This window comes from Malaclemys terrapin, chromosome 14 (assembly GCF_027887155.1).
Source record: "Malaclemys terrapin pileata isolate rMalTer1 chromosome 14, rMalTer1.hap1, whole genome shotgun sequence".
Classification (NCBI taxonomy): Eukaryota; Metazoa; Chordata; order Testudines; family Emydidae; genus Malaclemys; species Malaclemys terrapin.
Genome location: NC_071518.1, coordinates 35,260,216 through 35,283,243, shown reverse-complemented (window position 1 = coordinate 35,283,243; position 23,028 = coordinate 35,260,216). Strand labels below are relative to the sequence as shown.

Genomic DNA, 23,028 nt, shown 5'->3' with positions numbered 1-23,028 from the left:
AAAGAACATGAAAAAATGGGTGTTGCCATACCAACTATAACGAGAGTAATCAATTAAGGCGGGCTATTATCAGCAGGAGGAAAAAAAACCTTTTGTAGTGATAATCAGGGTGGCCCATTTCCAACAGTTGACAAGAAGGTGTGAATAACAGTAGGGGGAAAAATTAGCATTATTTTGTGTAATGACCCATCCACTCCCAGTCTTTATTCAAGCCTAATTTAATGGTATCCAGTTTGCAAATTAATTCAAATTCTGCAGCTTCTCGTTGGAGTCTGTTTTTGAAGTTTTTTTGTTGGAGTATTGCGACTTTGAGGTCTGTAATTTGAGGTTTGGCGTAAGGACACATTTTGTACTAATTTGGATTGTCAGTGTAGTCTTGGCGGAATTGAATCACATTTCTCTTTTCTTTCAGATGCTACTTTGATGGTGTGAAAGCTGCTTGGTGAATGGGTAATATTAACTGTTCACAGCAGCAAAAGATATCAGATTACTACTGGCTGTTACTAGAGCTTCTAACATATCAGAAAGATACATGTTTATTCGAGAGCCAGATCCAGCAGTGGAGACATCCTATTCCTCCACTGACTGGAGCAAGTGTGTGTTTGTCAGGAAGACCCAGGTGCAGTTGATTGATCCAGCAGAATCAAAAAGAGCACATGTTGGATCTGGCTATCAAACAATGTCAGACACTTTCATAAGCTGAAGGCACTTCCCATACAAATAGATCTGTGTAGATTAGATGATAGTGATAGTATTGAAAAGACTCTGACCAAGAACAATGGATGTTGGCACAAATCCTGCTATATCAAGTTTTAACGTTATCACACTTAAAAGGGCTGAGGGGAAAAAAAACCTGAGAAAGTTGTGGATTAACCCAGATGAATTGCAGAGGAAATATGCATATTTAACTGAGCAACATAAAGGCCCCCCCAGAAAAAGAAGCGTGCTTTATTTGTGACATGAACCTATTGTCAGAAGGCTTCCATGAAGCTTCTACCTTCAGCATTGATCTTCGAGTCCACAAGTGTGCACTCAGCTGCAAGACCAGAGCTTGCTTGCAAAACTAAGTGCAAGAGACTTAGTGGCCCAAGAGGCAAAGTATCATGCAAGATGTTTGGTGTCTCTCTCTAACAAAGTCAGGGACAAGAAAACTGAGCAAACCAACATGGAGAAGATGTTGCATGGGATTGCCTTTGCTGAACTGATGGCATACACTGAAGAGACAAGACTGAAGATGTGGCTCCAGTCTTCGAACTAGCAGATCTCCCAAGGCTATATACAGCTGCACTAGACTATCTGGAAGTGACACTGGCTGGGTGCATTCACAGCACTGAACTAAAATCCTGTATACTTTGACACATTCCAGATCCTCAAGCGCACAAAGAAGGACCCGATGTGGTCTTTGGCTTTAACCAGGATATTGGACATGTCCTCCAAAAAGCATGTGAGGAAGACTGTGACGAAGAAGCATGTCACCTGTCCCGAAAAGCAAAAGTTATTTGAAGGCACGTGTTTCAAATGAAAACACAGGATACTGCATCATTGGACCCAGGATGCCGGAATCACTATTGCCACTGATGTCTGTGATATTGGATGGTCCGAACATTAAAATACAGTCAGAACAAGTGTCCATTAATACAGCTACCCTTGCTGTTGTACTGCACCAGTTATGCTAAAGTAACATGCAATGCCGTGAAGGCACAAAAAGTTTGCACTACAACAAAGCTTGAGACATGCTTTTACCAATCTGTGCTGGTTTGAGGCTTCATGCACAGACATGAAAAACTGAGCTAGTAGATAACTTCTTGAAACTTGGATTGTCCATCTCCTATGACAGTGTTGGCCATCTCTACCAGCAAGGCAAACAGTGCATGCCAACACTTTGAACATGAGAATATAGTCTGTCCTCTAAAGCTTTGTGATGATCTGTTTGCTACTGCGTCCATAGACAACAGAGACCACAAGCCCATCTCTACTATAGCAACAGACTCCTTCCACTTTCTCACGATCCAGTACTCAAGTGGAGGGAGTTGTCCATGGAATTCCTACCCAGGACTGAGAGACTGCAGCATCAGTGAAGAAGACTCTCATCACTTCCTGAGTCTTACACAATTGTCCCTCCATTGATCTTGAAGAAAACCATCCCTGCTGCAAATGTTGAAATCAAGACTGACTGCCAACTGATTACCTAAGCCCTGCAAGAAGAATGCAGAGGGCTTGGACAAGTAAGGCAAGCAGCAAATCTGAATACCTTTAATGGAGATCAAGACATTCCATGGCCAGCTTACCATGACAGCAAACAGCCAGTGCCAGATTTTGCCCCAGCCCTTACTGTGCTTCTTCCTCTCTTTCCAGATGATTCCAAGTCTCTAGCAATGATTCACCATGCCACAGATGTGATAAGGAATGCTGTACACCACCTAAACCCACTGTGGGTCTGCCCCTTTTCACCATAACCAAACAGATACAGCTGATACCTGCTGGTTATGGGGAGGAAAAAATTGTCCTTATGCTGGGTGGTCTTCATCTGGAGATGGCAAGTCTAAAGCTGATTGGAGATTGACTGGAAGACCGTGGATGGACGGAAGCCATTGTTGAGGCCAAAGTGGCCTCTCCAGGAATGGCTTATTCCTTCATGAAAGCATCTCATGTCACATGAACTAGGTGTGCCCAACTGCTAGTACTCTGTATATCTTGCTCCAAAATGCATACAGACAGTATACGCAAGGTCTCAGGGAAGATGAGGCACTCATGGGTATTGTCATGGTGTGACAAGAAAAAACTAGAAAACCTATTGTTCCACGTCTGGCATATCACACTTCATCCGGAGCTCCTTGTATTGACCCCAATGTGTTGTCAATCCACAGGCACACTTTGCTCTCTACATTGAATGCCACAGAAAGCTGTCGCCCTGGTTCTTTGCGTTAGATCCGTGGTTCCCAAACTTGGTTCGTGGCTTGTTCAGGGTAAGCCCCTGATGGGCCGTGATACGCTTTGTTTACCTCGAGTGTCCGCGGGTACAGCCGTTCCCAGCTCCCAAAGGCTGCGGTTTGCCGTTCCTGGCCAATGGGAGCTGTTCATTGGGTGCCTATGATATGGTAAAGTCTTCACACAATGCTTCCAGACACAGCTAGAGAGTCCCTAAAGGAGAACTTTACAGTTTGCACAACATAGCACATTTTCTCTGCAATTGAGCTTTACCAAGCTCATGAGCAAAATGATGCTACAATCAAAATAGATGGTGGAGCTGCTGGAGTAACACAAAGGCCAGAGGACCCTCAGCACAGGATGACAGCGAGACCAGAAGTGGCCAGGTTGACAGGAGAATTTGAAGCCACAGCAGAGAAAGGAACCACCAGAAAAGGGTCTAACACAAAGCACCATGAGCAGGTAAAAGGTGTCCAGCCTTCTTTTGCATGGCATGTCAAGGCACCTGTTGAGGTCATAGAAGACATGAGCAACCCCTTCTCAGAAGAGAGTGTAGACTTAGTTAAACTGGACACCAAAGACATTTGTAGGCCCTGCTGTGATTGTCTCTGTTACGGACACTGAGAAGACTGGGCAGAAGCAGTATGGCATGTTTGTAACAGAGAGATTGCAAGATAAAACCAAGCCATTAACAGAGCTTATCAAGTGAAATAAAGTCCCCTTGTTCAGCGGACCTTCGTGAAGGAGACCTCCAAGACCAAACTGCAGCTCTCCTCCTTGAAAAATGTGGGGAATGAGATGTTTCAATATACTGAAGACTGGGAATGTCCTTCTTGTTTCTTCATTCATTTTAGGCTGCATGTTTATGTAAGTGGCCTTTTCCATCTTTTTGAGACACATCAATATCCTGTTATGCATCGATCAATCTTTGAATTATCATTATTAGAGAAATGTGACTTTCTGTTCATGAACAGATGTTTGTAAACTTATTTATTTTTTTCTGTATAATCAATATTTTAGTAACTACTCTCTGGCAACATACTACCGAGCATGTTAATTTTCACTATTTTTGTATAACCTCAACCCCTTACACTTCATTGCTTTAGTTTTTGGGACTCCTAAGACAATAGGAATCTAAATGTACAAACACAAAACCCCACTGGGATGGTTTAATACCATAAACAATCGGTATCCGAAAAACATCAGTAGAAAAAATGCATTCAGAATTTAAAATGGCTGCTACAGTCAACATGGCATGACTTGGCCATAGCCCCATATCTGAAAATCTTGATTGGGTCATGCCCTAAGACTCATGTTTTTACATATCAAATTTCATGTTTTTATCATAAAACCCACAATTTTTTCACAAATCTGCTAAGCTAGGATGGCTGTGCCAAGGAGTGCTCAGAGCTGACTGGTACCAGACTGACCTAGAAAATCATTCCTCTCCAGAGGCAGAGTGGGATATTATATATTAATACAGCTCCTACAATTCTGAGGATGGAGAGATTTAACAAAATATAATCCCACTAGTAATTGGCAGGTGCTAATGCTTTTGCTGGGAATCTACCAGCCAGAAGATTTCCATGCTGAGGTTCCTAACTCATTCTTTCTTTCACGAGGGGCTGGAACTTGGTATGGAAGATGCAAGACCAGGAGCAATTCTTTATTCCTTTCAGAATCACATATGAGATGCTCTTTTTTTTTTCTCCCCGTACTTGCTTAACTCAAATGACTGCAACATAAATAGTGAAAAGCTGCCAAGTGATCACATGTGTTATGGTCCTGTCACTTGTGATATAGCCCATGTCTATGGGCAGGTCTACACTACGGGGCTAAGTCGACCTAAGTTTTACGCAACTCCAGCCTCGTGAATAATGTAGCTGGAATTGACCTACCTTAGGTTGACTTATTGCTGTATCTACACCGTGCTGGGTTGACGGGAGAAACTCTCCCATTGACTTACCTTATGCTTCTCATTCCAGTGAAGTACTGAAGTTGACGGGAGAGTGATCAGCGGTTGATTTAGCAGGTCTTTACTAGACCGGCTAAATCGACCCCCGGTGGATCAATCGCCAGGCATCGAGCCCCCAGTAACTGGAGAACAGCCCTATGTCACAGACCCTAGGCTGGTATATCTATGCCGGCATAGCCTCCTAGTGTAGATGCAGCATATGCCAACAGAAGGAGTTCTTCTCCCGGCATAGCTCTGCCACCTCCCCCAAACAATGTTAGCTAAGCTGATGGAAGCACTCTTCGGTTTGTATAGATGTCTCTACACTGAGGGGTTCGCTGGCATAGCAGTGTCAGTTTGGGAGTATGATTTTTTTTTGTGGTCATACTCTTAGCCATCATAGGTATGCTGCCATAACATAATAGGTAGGTGTGTGTGTGTGTGTATATATGAGAGAGAGAGAGAGAGAATGTGGGCTTTCAACTTTTAAAACTGGCTGTTCTACATGTACAGTAACAACAAGGAGTCTGGTGGCACCTTAAAGACTAACAGATTTATTTGGGCATAAGCTTTCGTGGGTAAAAACCTCGCTTCTTCAGCTGCAGCTGAAGAAGCGAGGTTTTTACCCACGAAAGCTTATGCCCAAATAAATCTGTTAGTCTTTAAGGTGCCACCAGACTCCTTGTTGTTTTTGTAGATACAGACTAACACGGCTACCCCCTGATACTTGACTACATGTACAGTAATGACCTTTGAGGGAATTTCAATACACAGACCGCTTCATTTCATGGGCATTAAAAACACTTGCTTAAACAACAGCCTCTTAGGGAGTCAGATAAGCCAAAGGCTAATTGGGCAATACCATGCATTTAAAGAATGTTTAAATATGTATGGTCAGATTAGACTGTAGCATCTCCAGATATCTGGTCAATAACCTGCATTGTAAAGAAGTCACTTAGCTCACAGTGCACACTTATAGGCTTAGACTATGTAAATATGCATTTTATACACCATCCTATGAGAACTTTGATGACGATTTACAGTCCATTGTGCCAATACAAACCTATTTTAGCCTGCACTCCTTTTTTGTGAAAATACCAATAAAGAAGAGGAAATCAAAACACAGAAAGAATTACCTCAACCTTGTGAGAGTGCATGTATGGCTATGCATGCCTGTGAGTTTGGGTCACTAAAATTTATAAACTCATCCAGATTCTCTCAACATGGTTACAAGTGTAGAGTTTCTACTGAGTGGAAGCATACTTCAAACGTATTCTGAGGGCAGCATTGACCTGTACTGCAAAGTATTTTTCATGACCAATAGCTCAGATTTTTAACCTTAGACTTCACCCACTTGTCTCTCTCCCAAAGCAAGAGCTGAAAACCAACCATCTGCCCATAATTATGGTCGATCCAAACACTTGCATTGATTTGTTTTTTCTTTAAATTACTAACTTTAGACTTCAGGTTCCCCTACATGACTTCACTGATCAGTGTGATTAAAAGGATGAGTTAAAGAGAAGGAGCATTTTTCAGAGACGCTGGCACTTTGAAGGGCTGTCTAACGTGTAGGCCTACATTTTATGGCCTGAACTTTACTTAGTTTTCCTGCAATGAATCCAGTTAGAAAGGTAATGACGAGAAATACACACATGTTCCTTCTGGGCCAAGTACGGGTATTTGAGCAGAAATTTAGCCCTCAGTTACACTCATGCACACTCTCTGAAATCAACTGTCTCACACACGTGACCAGGGGCAGAATCTGGCCATCAAAATCCCCAATCTATATAGTAAGATTCTAGGATTGTCACTCTGAAGCCTAGAACGTCTGAGTCAGTGTGAAGTGATGGAAACAGCTGCAGGCATGTGGAGAGCTCTTTTTGTTTAGAATATCACCAGGTTTCATGGTCTGGTCTGGTCCAATTTTTAAGTTCTCAGCCATTTTGACTTTACAGATTACACCTGTGCAACAGCTTGGGCTTCCAGCTAAAGTAAAGGCTGTTTCTACGCCGTGTCAACAGTCCTAGACCAGTGTAACTCAACCAATCACCAGCCTTACTCTACAGCTAATTTGCATGTAACAATCTCATTGGTTGTATGAGGGAGAGTGCATAGATGGTGGATTATTTGTCCCAGCTGCCACCATTCACCAGGTTCAATCATCACTGGAATTCACAGTCATTTATGTCCAATTTTTAAGTTCTCTGCCATTTTTGGCTTTTTTTCACACGTAACTCTGACAGCATGCACTTCCAACTACTACTAGTAGTAATAATGAACTACTGATGAGGCGACTCTGGAGAATCTATAAAAGAAAATTCTTCCTGCCAATGGACTCTTCTGTTTGGCCTCTAGTAACTTTAAAAATAAATTTGATGCATATAAGTAAGAACAGCATCTGAAGCTAAGATAATTAAAATAACATCACAAGAGCCCTTCATCCTCTTGCTTCAGGGCAAACATTGATCACCAGTTGGGGTCAGGATGAAATTTCCCTAGCAAGGTATTGTACATAATTAGAGTACCTTATGCTGTTAGTACCCTTTCTACTGAAGCATCTGGCATTAATCTTTTCAGAGACAGGCTGCTAATAAATGGATCTCTGGTCTGGTATAGCACTTACTATATTCATCTTCTGACCTTGACTGACAAAAGCTAAGGGATTCAGTTATGATTCTTCTTTGAGGCTTAATATTTAGCCTAATGGAAGTGTCAGGGGTGAATATGAACAAGTGATCTCATCTCTGAAACCACCCATGAGTCTTACATCAACAACAAAACCCAAGATCATTCATCTCAGTCACACTTTATAAATGAAATAAGTTCTTTGGGGCTGAAAATTTACAAATGTCAAGTTTCCATCTCTAAAGAACCCCAGGTGAAATTCACGCTGGTGCAGAGGGCCACCACAAGACATATCCACTGCTTCTTGTGACCTAACTGGACGGCATAGGTCTTGCACGTAGTAGTGAACATCACCCTAAAAGAACCGCATTTTAACCTGCCCTGTTATGGAATGATTTAAAATGGAAAAGCATTGCTTTAAAGGGATGAATTGTGTAGGTAAAATTGCCTGTTTAATGCTCCAAACCCTCTGTCTGCAGCACCCGTGCACTAATAAATGCAGGAAAACAAACTGTATAATATTTCTCTTTCTTGCAAGATCAAAATAAATTATTATACCAATAATTTTTGCAAGGGGTAGCTAAGAGAAAGGAACAAATGGTAAGGAAAGGGCAGGAGAACTGGTTTCTACAATAGCCAGATCAGGGAGAATGAAGAAATATTATGAAAATCAGCTAACAGAAAATGTAAGGATCTGTTATGAAATATCCCAGACCATGTTTCTCCTTGATCTTGTGCTTTTTATTAATAAACAGATAAGCTGCTGTCTGACCACAAGGCCCTTATTCTGATCTCACTTACTCCTGATTTACACAGGTGTAACTCGAGGGAAGTCAATCCAGCCACCCCGAGTGAACCAGATCAGCGAGAATGGACTCCAGCCTGATTATTTGATCTTAGAAAGCCTATCAATATCCTCTAGGCTAACAGCCTTTGGCAGGTGCCCAGCCAACGGCAGATCGCCTTTCTCTCTGCAACAGACTTCAAAATAAACTTGAGACCTCTCTCCTGGAGCTAGTATGGAGCAATTCTCAGAATTCCCACCAAGACCACAACATCCGGAAAGGAAGTAGAAATACCTGAAGCCTATGGGACATTGGTAGCTTCTTCACATGAAATGACGTCACCCTTTTTCTGCTCTTCACCAATAGCGGACTCCTGAGAACCTATCCTTGGGATTCTTCCATTTGACTAGAAACCACCCCCCAATTTTTTTTATTAACTGCATTATTCTAATTCTATACACTTTTGATTCTGAGTGGGTTCTTTTTATGATTATGATGAAAATAATTGAAGGGGGAAAGAAGTCTGATACACTTAAATCTTTTGCATGTATCTCTGAAAGTGACATTGTCAAGATAAAAATCATGGGCCAAAAGTTTCACCACTTAGTGTAAGATCCTATAGATAGTGCAGGAAGTGGAACAAGCATTGATTTGTAATACCTATTTCTAATATGGGCTAATTTTCACCTTCCTCTGGAGCATGGGGCAGAGGTAACTTGCCAGTATGAACTAGAATAAATAGTGGATTCTCTGTAACTTAAAGTCTTTAAATCATGATGTGTGGACTTCAGTAACTCAGCCAGAGGTTATGGGTCTATTACGGGAGTGGCGGGGTGAGGTTCTGTGGCCTGTGATGTGCAGGAGATGAGATTAGATGATCATGATGGTCCCTTCTGGCCTTAAAGTTTGAGTCTAATTGGCTTAAAAACAAGATTTTCTCAAAGCTGGATCCAAGAGTTGGTATTATGCCAGATCACGCTTTGCAGTAACCCATTGCTTCGCAGGTTCTAAACTCACATGCCTGTTGCTTATTTCCAAAATCCCGTGATGGGACATACACACGCTGCGTGTCAGAGGCATTGTTTTAAAAAATGTCTGTTCATTGACTTGTGTATAATGAAGATATGTGCAAAATTACAGGGGTGTCACTGGTACATTGCTGGGTGTCCTCATGTTCAAAGAATATTTTATTATTTATGGACCTGATCTAATTCCCAGAGACATCAACGGGAGCCTTTCCAGTTACCTTAAGGTGGGAGAGGCATTGTTCAAACCCTATATCTATAGGACCTGATCCTTAGAAGTCCAAAGGGGGTTTTGGCTAAGTAAGGGCTGCCAAGATTTGGCTATTAGCTCAATGAAAAGTGGGGCATGCACCGAAAACAAAGAATCCCAAGCCCACGGCTTCACCCCTGCCTCTGCATTTCTGTACACCCACCATTCAGATTGTGTGTTCAAACTGTGATTTTGTGTGTGGGAGACTGAGTGTCTGCAGTTTAGAGGCAGTCTTTAAAAATTTGGCCCAGAATAGCAAGGGGAGCGGAGTTAGCAACAATCCAAGCAAACCTCAGCTTCTGGTCACCACGACACTGTTTCCGTGAGGCAGGGAGAACATGAGGGGTGGTCCTCAAGTCCCCTTGGTGTAACAGGAATTCTCCACGGGAACAGTTGGCACCTTCTCTGCAGGAACAGGAACTGACATAACCTTTAATGCTATACAAAGGTTTCAGGCAGCAATTTTTCATTAGTCATAGTCCTGATTACTGAGATCCTCCATTAGTTGGTAAAGCCAGAGCCTAAGTGGAATGGGTTTAACCTCAGAGAATTAGGATTTCGTGCATAAAAAAATTAAATTTTATATTTAAAGCCATCTGTCACAGACTATTTATCAGACATGGAGAATGATCCCCCCCCCCCGCGTGCATAGATTTTAGCAAAGACAAGCTATGTGCATTGGTTAGAGCTGAGTCACTGACTAATCAACAGATTAAAGTATTCCGTTCAAAGCCATCATGCTGGTTCTCAAACTGCTCACAAGATCTCCAATGGTATATAGTCCCTATGCTGTAAGTCATGGTAGAAAATATCACCAGGATTTAGTTTCCTTATGGAAAAACCAGCAACACTGACACCTCCTTGCTGTGGGCAAAGTGATATCGGGTCCAAATGACCCCAGAGCAGTAGAGGGCACATAGGTAAACAGACATGCCAATCCAAGTGAGAAGCTAAGCAAATGGATAGCAGCGGTAAGACTGCCAGAAGTGGAGTAGTTAATCTGAAATACTACAGTTGCTGCATGCCTCCACACACACCTTATTCTGGGGGGGAAACCCTCATTCCAGAAGTTATTTCACTTCCAAAGTAGATTGTTAATGCAGAATAAGAAACCAGATAATTAAAAAAAGAAATTTTTTTTGCAGACACAAGGCCATTTACTCTGAAAAAACTAAAATTATTCTGAAAAAAACTTTCCCACGTAGACAAGGCCCAAGGAAGACACCTGAACATTAGCAGAACTTTCTCTGTGAAATGTTTGATTTTTTTGCCTCAAGCAACTTTCCAATGGGTAGAAAATATCTACTGTACTGTTATCACAACTTTGTTTGCTCATATCTGTATTTTGGACCTTTGTAGGAGAATAGGAACCTATTTGTGACCTATAAAAGAGACCATGCACTGCCGTGTCCAGAGACGGCTGGGTTTTGTAATATGGAAGCACCTATGGCCCCATTTTCATACTGTTTAGAGAGGCAGTTGTGCCCATAATTACCACAATTGCACGTGCATATTAGTAATTGCACATGCATATCTATTTAGTTAGCCACTTGCACATGCAATTTGCACAAACTGATTAAATTAGTCATGCAATTGCGTAACTAAATGTCTGAAAATCTTCCCCTAGATGTGTTTGGGTTGTGCAAATATGCCTCTTCTCGTGCTATGTAATCTCTAGTTTTTCCTCCAAATCAGCTCTTTGCAAATCATTCAGTCCATCATTTCAATTGGATATTGACCTACCCTTCGCTCCTTATCACCGTATTCAATGCCCAAGGTATCCATGGCACGGACGATAGCTGCCAGAGACTGAATAGTGTTGCTATAGACCACAGGCTTGTACTGCTTCACGTCTTCTCCGGAGAAACCATCTTCATGAATGATCCTGCATAAAAAGAAATGAGAAAGACCTGAGACAAATGTCATTTGCATTGAAGCGTTAGAACAAAGTTGTTTAAAAACTGATTCAATAACTTGATTGGCCTAATTTACTTGGCATTTCTTTTACTAGACCAGTGTTTCCCATTAGCAGTGCTTCAGGCTTTTGAGAGTGACATTCTAGTTTTCTTCTCACTGGCTTCATGATGAGACCTCACACCGGGACCTGGTTTACTGCAGTTGTCTGCCTCCCATTTAATTGTACGCATTTGAACCTGGAGTGGAACTTGAACGGCTTCATATTCCAATTGTATGACAGTAGCAGCCATTGGGAGCCTAGATGAGGTTTCAGGTCCCAATCCACCTCACACTGAGGTCTATGGAAATGTTTCCCTTGATTCCAATGGGAATTGGATCAGGCCTGTAGACAGCCACAAACACATCTATAATATAGCACTTACCAGGGCCGGCGGGGGTGGCAAGTAAGGCAATTTGCCCCAGGCCCTGCAGGGGCCCCCACGAAAGTTTTTGGTGGGTCTTCGGCGGCAGGTCCTTCAGTGCCTCCGAACACACCCAGAGCGAGTGAAGGACCCGCTGCCGAAGACCCGGAGCTTCTTTCGCTCCGGGTCTTTGGCGGCGGGTCCTTCACTCACCCTGAAGACCCGGCGTGGAAGGACTCCCGCTGCCGAAGACCCCAGGCCCCCTGAATCCTCTGGGCAGGCTTGGCACTTACAACCCATTGGAATCACCTGCTCAATATACAAGTTTACCATAAGGAGCTCTGCCATCTGCACACCCTAAGAAGGGCTAATAACCTGAGTTAGGTCACAAATTTCTCTTGACCCAAGACTGCATAGAAATTATACTTATGACAATAAGAACGAGGAGTCCTTGTGGCACCTTAGAGACTAACAAATTTATTTGGGCATAAGCTTTCATGGGCTAAAACCCACTTATCTGATGAAGTGGGCTGTAGCCCACGAAAGCTTATCCCCAAATAAATTTGTTAGTCTCTTGGGTGCCACAAGGACTCCTCGTTCTTTTTGCTGATACAGACTAACAAGGCTACCACTCTGAAACTTATGTCAATGTATCAGTTCTGTGCACTAGAAACCATTTGTATGGCACTGAATGCACAGAAGTTCTTTATTCTCTATTCACATGTAAAAGGTATTAGAACACCACTACCTATTCCAACTCAAACCAGAAAATATGACTTTATACTCGTTAATATAAAACCATCCAGATCTATGCCATAGATTTTTCTCTCACTAGCTTTAAACCAATGTAGCTTTATTTGCTTTAATGGAGCTACTCCTGGTTTTCTCCAGTGTTGGAAGATGATCAGGTCTATAGATCTTATGCTAAACAACTGGTCTAAATCCAAGCATATGCCGGTCTTCTTTGTTTAGGCCATAGTAATAATTTAATAGAACCATCACTGCTTACTCAATTTGTATTCCCTCATTCATTAGTCTAGTTGCTAAAACAGACCATAATCAGTGGGAGCTGCTGAGGTGAAGCAGTGGCTGGGGACTGTGAGGGGCCATGGGCCACGTTGCGCTCTACTACAATAACTAAGAGGAAGAGTAACAAAAACACCCATCTGGAATTGCCATTTGTGAGACGATGTAAACATACTGCAGGAGCCAAGGGATGTTACTGCAAATGGCAGGTGGTGTCTGGACCTGCCACAGCACCAAGGGAATAAGACAAAAACAAATGTATCCGCATAAAGGTCTGGCGTTAAGAAGAAAAGGAGAGAAAAAAACAACCTCCAAACCAATCAACACAGTCACTAATGTAAGAAATGGTGCCACCATCCAGACAGTGAAATGCTGCTAACGATGTCGCTGGGGACAGTATGACGCTTTGGGTAATAGGTCGCACTGAGGATGGATGGCTCATCGCCAAGCATGTGTGCCGTTTCTGTGTTCTTTAATGGCAATAAGTGTGACTCTTGGAGAAAGGATGGACTTTGCTCTCACCCTGGAGTGGGTAGGGAGGGGTGGGATTGAGGACTGAGACCTCCCTGATGTTTTTGCAACCCTGACCAGATGACTTTCCAATGGAGCCTCATGCACTTACCACTCTGCACAGCCAGAATTTTATATTCATGCATGCAAGCCAAGGAACTTCATAGACCGAGCCAAACCCTGGGCCTGCTACGATGCTGTCGTACTGCTCTGGCAGAGCCACGGGGCCACCCAGTCAGCTTGGCCATCCCGTTGCGGGACTCCTCAGGTGATGTACCGCTGGATATGCTGACTCTACTTTACCACCTGCTCGCTGAGGCAAGCCGCCCGTCAGGCCATGGCTAGAGCTTGGGGACCCTAAGTTGCCAGAAAGGCCACTTGGATCCGCTGGGGAGTGATCAGAGCAGCGCTGAGGCTGTTGTGCTATGTGGTAGGGACTGAACCAGCCCTTGGAGACTCCCAGTATTGGGAGGCAGGAAGGTGTCAGAAAGCCTCTGCTCCCCATCTCCTGGCTCCAGTGCTAAACAGAGCTCACTTGGACCCACCCAGTGGACTCATCTGTGGGTCCAAATATGAATTTGAGTGTGTGTGTGTGGACAGGGGGATAGGCACAAAAACTGGTACATGCAAAACGGGTGAGGGCTATGTATGAGGCAGCTTTGATTAGCTTGGAGAGCTTTGCAGGGTGCATGTGTGAGGGTTGAATGGCAGATGTACAGCCTGGGACGTTTGATTTCGTTTGCTGAGCCGCAGTGCTGGCTAAAGAAACTCCTTGAGTCATTGTAAAACCAGATGGTTGTAAAGTCCCATGTTGCGAGGTGTGTGTGTGTGTGTGTGTGTGTGTGTGTGTGTGACGCTGGAGAGGATCTTGCCAGATGTATTCTGTAAACCACGCGAATCTATGTAGAAGCTATATTTTAAACAGAGGGAGGGAAAGGTAGTAGTAGATGTGGGGGAATGACTGCATCAAATGCTTTAATGGCTTTTCATTTCTATTGTCATGGCTTTCTTGAATTAACACTTCAACTCACACAACCTGGTTTTATTTGGGGAGGCGGGGGAAGGTTCTTCTTCCTCCCCCTATGGTTAGAGATGGAGATGCAGCAGGACTTTAAGTGATAGAATCACCATGAATTTAGCCCTTGCACTTCAGCAAGTGCCCCAAAAACTGATCCTCCCCTTGCATTATCAGCAGAGGTGAAAGTAAGCCGGTCTGGTCCAGTACGGCAAGAGCCATTACATAGCCAACCGTATCGGCAGAGGGCAGCTTCCCCAGACGGGCAATTTAAAAGAGCCCTGGGCTCCCGGCACTGGCCGGAGCCCCGGACCCTTGAAATCACCGCCAGAGCTCCAGGGCTCCCAGCCGCAGCTGCAGCTACCATGGGGCTCCGGCAGTGATTTAAAGGGCCCGGAGCCCTGGGGTAGCGGCAGCGATTTAAAGGCCCCCCCCTTCTGCCTGAGGCCCAACCTCTTCTGTCTGAAGGATCCCCTCCCCCGCCTGTTCAGGACCCCAGCCCTGCGTACCAGTCCCTTAAGTTACTTTCACCCCTGACTAGAAATGAAACTCCCTTGGGTCCCAGCTTGATGTACAGTAGTTGAGTCATTACTCAAAAGCGATGTGAGAAATTCACAAACCCCTGGGCAAAGTCCAGTAATTAGGACCATATTTGACATGAGTCAAGTGGAGGGTGACACAAATCAAGGACTCCTGTCACTAAGGTCTCTGCTCTTATTGTGGTGCAACTGATGTGCAGAGCTGACTTTCACTATCCACCTTTTGCGCTTTTGGAGAAGCAAGTTCTTCCCTTCAAAAATCTATGCTGCAGACACCGGAAATATGCAAACATAGGGGTGGCCTTTTCCTGGCGAGGAATGAGAAAGGAATTAAGGTTTTTCACTTGTTCAGGTGCCTTTATGGCACATGAGCCTAAACCCCTATATGTAGAATTTCTGTGATGCCAATTTCTTCATGAATAAGGGGAACAGAACTACAGAGGCACGTACTGTAATAATCCCTTCCTGGTCAATGTGTGTTTCCCCCCTGAGAAGCAGCTTCAAGAAGGATTTAAAATGAACGCCCCTAAGGTGAGCCACAAAAAAGCAAGTGCGACAATGCCTATTTAATGTGTGTTAATTAAGACAGTGGCTTTAGATTCCAACATTTCACCATATAACTTAATAATAATAAAAAAATCACAGCTTAACAATGCAGAGAATAAACAGAGAGGACCCGATTCTGATCTCACGCTGCGGTACCTGAGTAAATCCACTGAAAGCAACAAGAGGCGTGAATTCAGTCTCCATGCCCATCCAGTCCTCCATCTCTCTGCAAAAACTGCCATTGCTGATGATCTAATTAATACTAGTTTGGATTTACACAGCACCTTTATTCGAAGGATCTTCAAGCCTTGCACAAATATTAATCATTAAACCTTGCAACACTCTCGGAGGAAAGGGAGGAACCTGAAGTGCCTCACAAGAGAGACAGGGTTGTGTTTTGCTTTTCATGGTGTTGACACACGTCTGCTAGGGCCTAGATTTACGGCAATCAGCAACGTTGCCAAGAAACACAGCTCAAGATATTGCTCTATGCCACGGAATCAGACTGGGATTGTACCACCTTAGTTCAGAACAGCATGTAAATGAATGCAAACAAATTGCACATCACTACTTTGTTCCTGCTTTAGTTATTGGTGGAACAGCCACTGAGCACGGCCAGCTTTAATCACTGACATATACAGAGTCCAACATCTCACCGGTTCTGTCTGCAAAATAACTGAGCCATATTTGTGGCATAACTGGGATAAGGTAGGGGATGAAGGCATCAGAGCTCAACAATAAAATTGAGAAGTTAAAATTGTTTTTTTCAACGCATTTTAAGGCATAATAATATTGGGTCTGATTCTAAGCTCCCTCACTGGTTTACACTGGTGCATCTCCCTTTACTTCAGTGGAGAGGAGAATCAAGCTCACTTTGATTCATGTGGCAAAAAGTCCCACTTGAAGGTGGTAAGAGATTTGGTGCCATCCACAATGGATGGCTGAGGGCTGGATCACTGATATCCCAGAATGCTGTTCCTGTAGACCGGCTTCCTTCCAGAGTAGGAGGATGAGATAGGAAAACATACAGTTTGACAAGTACATCTGAGATGCTAGATAAACAGTTTAGAATCAAAATTTACAAGGGGACTCAATCCGGCCTCCAATTTTGCACCTACCAGTTGCAGACAAAATAACTGTGGGCACAAATTGTGGCAAATAGATGTCTGTCTACCTGAGCTGTGGAGGCAATTAGAAAGTTAGATGTCTTGTTGCTATTATTTATGCCCACAAAATTGTACCCACAATTGATTGTGGGTGCAAAACTGGAGGCTATTTAAAAAATGTGGCCTATAGTCTTACTCACCAGATAGCAGTTGTACAGTGAATTAATGTACACACCACAAACGTCAGGTAAACCAAGCATTACCTCAAGCCCACTCCAGGGAAACCAAAGAGTACATCAGAAAGCATAGCTTGTCTGTAAAGCCTTAATTATGACTGTGTAGATGCAAAGAGACCTTCAACAAGGAAAAGCCTGATCAGTAGAACTCTGGAGCAAAGCTTTGCTACTAAATCTTCGTCCCTAAGTACGGCATGGCCGTAAAGGACGATTTTAAGTCACACGCTGTTAAATAATTTGGAAGCAGAAATAATCATTAGGCTTAAATGTTGCAAACAGGGAACCAGACTCTAGCAAGGTGTCCTCATGACACACACTTACAGTTTACAGCATGCTCTGGTATCACAAATGAATTATTTCCAGGGGGCTGATTCCTGCAGTCTTTACTTAGTCAAAACTCCCACTGGAGTGAATGGATACGACCCAGGGAGTTAGAATACTATTTCCAGATAGCCAAAGAGCCGTAATTAAATATCCAGATGCCAAAATCCTGCTTGGGGTTAACGTCAGAATAGTGATTGTGTAAATATGGTTCCTCACCCATGCAATATTATGCGCTTGCAGTAGGTCTTCAAGTCCTAACCTGCTCTCTGTACTGACCAAATCTCTAGTTATGATTTCAGTGAGCGCTGCAAAACCAGTACAGCTATGAGAGAGTGAGCTGGATTCTAGTTCCATCTGTGCACATCTGTCTCTTCCAGGCGCCCGGCTGAGTTTGCTGGGTCGGACACCAAGTAATTTTAATCGCTCCATCCGCTGGAGTTTACAAAGTGTGTCTGACAATGCCCCTTACCCAATTCTGAGCTTCATTTCTTAAGTGCACATTCACCGTTTAATTTGTATAATTAGTTGCTGATCTTGGACAGACATGACTAGAAAATCAATATTAAGGAGCAATGCATTTTCTCCTTTTCGAGATCTGTAGCCAGTCTTTAAGATACATGAATCATTATTCCCTTATCCTGTAGTAGCACATGGCTGCTGCCTGGGAAGAAGATGACTCCTATAAAATCTTAAAAATCTCTAAGTATCTCAAGAATTAAGCTCTGGGTGCGTCTAGAACAGATCTAGGATTTGCAGAACTAATTCTGTTGTTAAGAATTCCTCAAAATGAAGACCTGTCAGATGTGATCAATTACATGTCTATAAAACCTAGCACTGGGATGATCTACTTAGTAAAAAAAAATTAAAAATTGTTTATATACCATTCTCTGGATCCTAGGGGACAATTGGCAGTGCCCACAGATGGTTTTAATTTCAATCTTATTCTTGAGCTCACCCATTCTGAACACTTACTGGCCTTATTTTTATGTTGTTCCTGTCTCCATATGATTTGTTCCCAGTCGGGGACACACAAACCAATCTCCTGACCAAGTTTTGCGCAGCTGATGGCATGGCCTGGGCTTTGAGCGCTGGCACTGCTACAGCCAGAGAGGCTAGCAAATGCGATATGAGATTGCAATATGATATGGCCAGAAGGCAACAGAATTCGGGGCTGAATGCCAGCTGTTTAGTATCAACGGATGAGCAGTAGAGCAAAAAAGAAGCTGATCTCAAATATCAATAACGAGACATAAATCCGCTTCCTTTCGAATGAAAGTGTCCCCGTGCTGCAGTGCCTGACTCACGCCTTTCCCTTCTTTAATCTGAACCAGAGTTCATTTAAACAAGAGGAAGCATTGAAACCGGGTCAATTGGCCCATGAAAGCCAGTGGCGGGGAAAGCTCTGGGGCTAGACTACCCCATTCTAGGAGTTCTGCTGCAGACAGAGACCTGGGGAACACACGGGTAGCTGCTGAGGGAGATGAAATAGTTCCAGATGAACAATTGGTGTCTGGAAAATCCCCAGGTTTCTGGTCTCTTTAGGACCCAGGATCTGGACCCTTGTAGTGTAGGGTGGGGCAGATCTCTCCTCTTGTCCTGAGTTCTAGGAAGGAGGGCAGAAGGGATGGCTAAGTTCTGGGAAGGAGTGCAGCCTATAACCTGCTTTTTCCCTCGCTATGGGGAGACACTAGAAGGAAGAGGGTGGCCTGCTAACCTCTCCTAGGCCAGGAAGAACAGAGCTGAATCAAATTAAATTATGGAGATATACACCTATCTCATAGAACTGGAAGGGACCCCAAAGGGTCATCAAGTCCAGCCCCCTGCCTTCACTAGCAGGACCAAGTACTGATTTTTGCCCCAGATCCCTAAGTGGCCCCCTCAAGGATTGAACTTACAACCCCGGGTTTAGCAAGCCAATGCTCAAACCACTGAGCTATCCCTCCTCCTTTGACTCTACCTCCAAACTGTGGAGGAGGAGCAATGGGAAAGCCACACCTCTAGCCGAGGCACCTGGGAAGAAGAGGATATTTTGTTATGAAGGGTTTTTTTCAGTTGTGGTTTATATGAGAGTTTTTGCACCAGTCCAGGAACTGGGGAAGGGTAAAGCTGACTTTAGTTCTAGCCAGTGCTGTTAGTCTTGCCCTTAAAGTCAACTTTACCCTTCCCAGGGTCTGGAGGATCTGAGGGAACAACTCCCAGTGGGCCTTCCTAGCTGAAGATCTCTGCTACAGCATTCCAACAATGCCTCCTTCCTGGGATGTTTCTAGCATGTCCCTGGAGCTAAGGTTGGTGTGCTGGCTTTTTGTCACCTGGAATACCCTTACATCAAAGGTTTCAAAGTCGCACAAAGCAGGCAGATGACAGGAGCCATGATCTAGCCCTATAATTTATCACATTTTAAATTCTGAAAGAAGAGCTTTGGAGAGTTTAGTGGGTCCCTCATGCCGAAATATATTATTTTCCTTTTGTTTGTTCAGCTGAACATTTCATGAACACTGTCTTCTCCCAGCACTCTGATTGCCCCGCTTTTCCCTATCTATCATTAGGAAACAAGTCATTCCCAGGAAAACATCAGAGAAAAACCTGTTGAGGGCTCTGATTGCTGAGATCCATGAGCCAGACAGTGAAATCCCCTGAAGATCAGTGCAGATGTAACACTGACAGGCCCCAGTCGTCGGGATTGAACCTGGGACCTCTGAAGCTTAGTGCATGAGCCTCTACTGCACGAGCTAAAAGCCATACGGCTGTTATGGCTGTAGAGCAGACTTGTGAATCTCTAAGTGATCTCGGTGCCCCTAGATGGGACAGAACACCACACCCAGGAGGTGTGTGGGTTACACAGAGTCTATGTATTACCTTCTAAACGTTGTGTCTGCACCTGAAGAACTAGTGACCAATTCTGCTCTCACACTACAGTAAACCAGCAGTCACTCCGATAAAGACAGTGGAGTTACAGCGGTGAAAGACAAGATCAGAATCAGACCCTTACTGGGCGTGTAGGGGGGATTTGCAATCAAAAATACACATTTTCTCTGGCTCCAGAAAATGGCTGGACTACAGTAGATTTGAATCTCTTCATACCAGCCCTAGACTTGGCTCGGTGTATCTACAGTCATCAGCATGGATGTCCTTGCACTGATCTTCCTTACCATGAGTGAATCTCATTCTCACTGAATATTGCATGAGTTGACCCGATATGCCTTGATTTTCATGTTCAAATTCTGCATTTAGGCATTTCAAAGGGGCCTACGGGAATTAGGTGCCATGCTCCCACTGACTAGGTTTTGTTTGGATAGATCTATTTAAATTCAGTATTGAACTATAGTTTCTGATTCACCTGTAACAATGGAGACGGAGGCAGAGGTAGCACATTCAGGCATTTGAAAGGTTAAGTTCATTCCATTTTCCACAGATCATTTAATGTTACATCAGACTTCTGATGCAATGTCAACAAATGATCAAAGTTGTTTTGAACACCTAGCATGCTTTCAACTTCAATAGATGCCGCAAGTCAAAACTGTCTCATCTGCTCATATCTTGAAAATGTCCTATTAGATCAGAGCTGAGAAGAATCTTCAATTCTCAAACGGCTGATGCTGAGCCTCGAGCAGTAGCATTTTCAGTTTTAGCAAGTGGGGGGAAAAAAGAGTGAAATATTTAATAATTTCTGAATTTTCGCGCTGACAACTCACCAACGTTCTGGGAAATTTGGATTTTGTCAAAAGCTACAACAAAATTTAATAGCAGCCACATCTGGCAGAATAGTCTATATCGATGCTCACCCCAACTAAACAGCAAGTGTGTCCTGCAATAACACCTACCAATTACAAGCAAGGAGGTAATCAGTTATGCAGACCAAGAATTTATTTATTTTGGAAGGTTTTGATCATTATTCTGATTCTTTTTAAAAAAAAAGATGGTTCTGAGGTAGTCAGAGAAGGAAATTGAAGGCATAGTTGGAAGGAATTTGACATGGGCAACATGAAGTTACCTTGTTCCTGAACAAGTACAAAGGATGATTTAATACTTGCAACAGAAAAGATACTCCAAGTTGAATGCCTCGTTCAGACGCATCACATGCACAACACACACAACCAGTTATTCCACGCTGATCTTGCAAACAGTGTGTCCAGGTTCCCAAAGAGGGAGAGAAAAAAAGTCTAGAATAGCTTGACACCATTATATTCGGCTCTGTTGGACGAGTACAGAACAATCTTAGTCCTCTGGGACTTATTCTTTGATTCAAATGACTATATACAGACCCCTTTCTGTACCAAGAGCACTGTAAGGCTGTGTGGAAAAGAAGATGAGCCTTGTCCTTCCACAGAGCTGAAATGCTTTATCCATATCCCGGTATAATATAATGTACAGAAGAAATTCTGAGATGTGTCACAAAGGGGCCAGGCAACACAGCACACCAGATATTTAAATAGCTATTTATTAAAATGTTCTGGATAAAGGTGAACTCTTTTTTTTTCAAGATGCAGTATTTTCACTTCCTTTAACCTGGGAATTGCAAGCACCTTGACACCTAGCTTATGGAAGATTCTCTAACGTCCCTCTAGTTTTTGTAAGTTGTATTATAACTTCCAATGAAATGCTGCATGGTAGCCAACCTATTTATTGAATATCCATGGTCCATGCGTGTTGCAGATGCAGAATTAAATAACGGAGACTATTTTTAGCCCTCTTTGATGATGGGCTGTGATGATACTGCTGACTGGTCAACATGGTGATATCATTAGGTCCGGTGTTTTGAAGTAGAGGCATCAAAATTATTACTTTTTAATAAAAGCAAATCTAAATATTCCTATGTGGATTTCAAAGCTGGGAAGATACTTGTTTCCAGCACAGCAATGAAAACGATAGGAGACAACGTTTTCACCCCGCAGCTCACAGAGAGCCGAGAAGCACTATAGATGGTCACAGTTTTGCTTTAGGATATACCCACTGATTAATAGTTTAGCAGTCACGCTCCTAAAATATTTCCATTGACTACATACTACTTGGGAGGTGAAACTCCGATTAGACATCCTCTGGCTATCTAATGCTTGGACAGCCACATCTAAGACTCTACCATTTTATTTTACTATATGGGTTAGCAATTCTTCCTCTTCACTTTGTTGGTATATTTGATCACTGAAATCTTGTTGCAACTTTTTTCCATGGTTCTTTAACACATTCATTCAGCCACTTATATATTTGGGAAACACATTGTCATTTAAAGGTATATTGTTGCTATTTACATCATTTTCAAGAAAATGGGTCAACTTCATGTTTTTCCAGTTTTCCTGAAAATGTTTCTTTGAGATGTCCCATTCTGATTCTGGCCAGCCCATGCGTGTGAGGACACAAGGAACAGCATCGTACATACTGCAGCCATCTGCAATCATTAAAACAGGAAAGTGGGCATGGCGCTAGTGAAAATGAGCAGTGTGTGGATGCAAGTGAAAAGCAGTTCTTAGAGGTTTCTGAAAATTAGATCATGATAGGTCTGGTCCTTGAAAGTAATCACAAAAGTCAAGGGGAGCTCAGTACCTTGAAGATTCACATCCTGTATTTTTAATGGCTTATATTTGCTTTCTTTTTATTAGATTTCTAAATACATTTAAATGCAAAGAAACCTCTTAATGGGCAGGTTCCTCTTCATCGCTCTACAGTAAAGATGGAAAAAGAGTGTGGGAGTGTGATAGAAAAAAGCCATTTTAATTTTATAAGACTTCTGAGCAATTAAGAAAAAGCATTTCATTCACCAAGCGATTAGTAAAGTGCACTATGTGCTGAATGGAATGTGGCGAGATGATTGAAACAATCGGGTTGCTATGCACTAGACATTACTAG

The 23,028-nt window shown here is 43.1% G+C and overlaps 1 protein-coding gene across 2 annotated transcripts in view; it reads right to left on the bottom strand.

The window, feature by feature from the left end:
* Window positions 1-23,028, bottom strand: part of GNAO1 (G protein subunit alpha o1) — a 315,387-nt gene that overhangs the window by 209,218 nt on the left and 83,141 nt on the right. For both annotated transcript variants that reach the window (XM_054048942.1, XM_054048941.1), the window contains exon 3: window positions 11,311-11,452. In XM_054048942.1, the coding sequence (XP_053904917.1) occupies window positions 11,311-11,452 (142 nt within the window). The remainder of the gene's footprint in view (window positions 1-11,310; window positions 11,453-23,028) is intronic.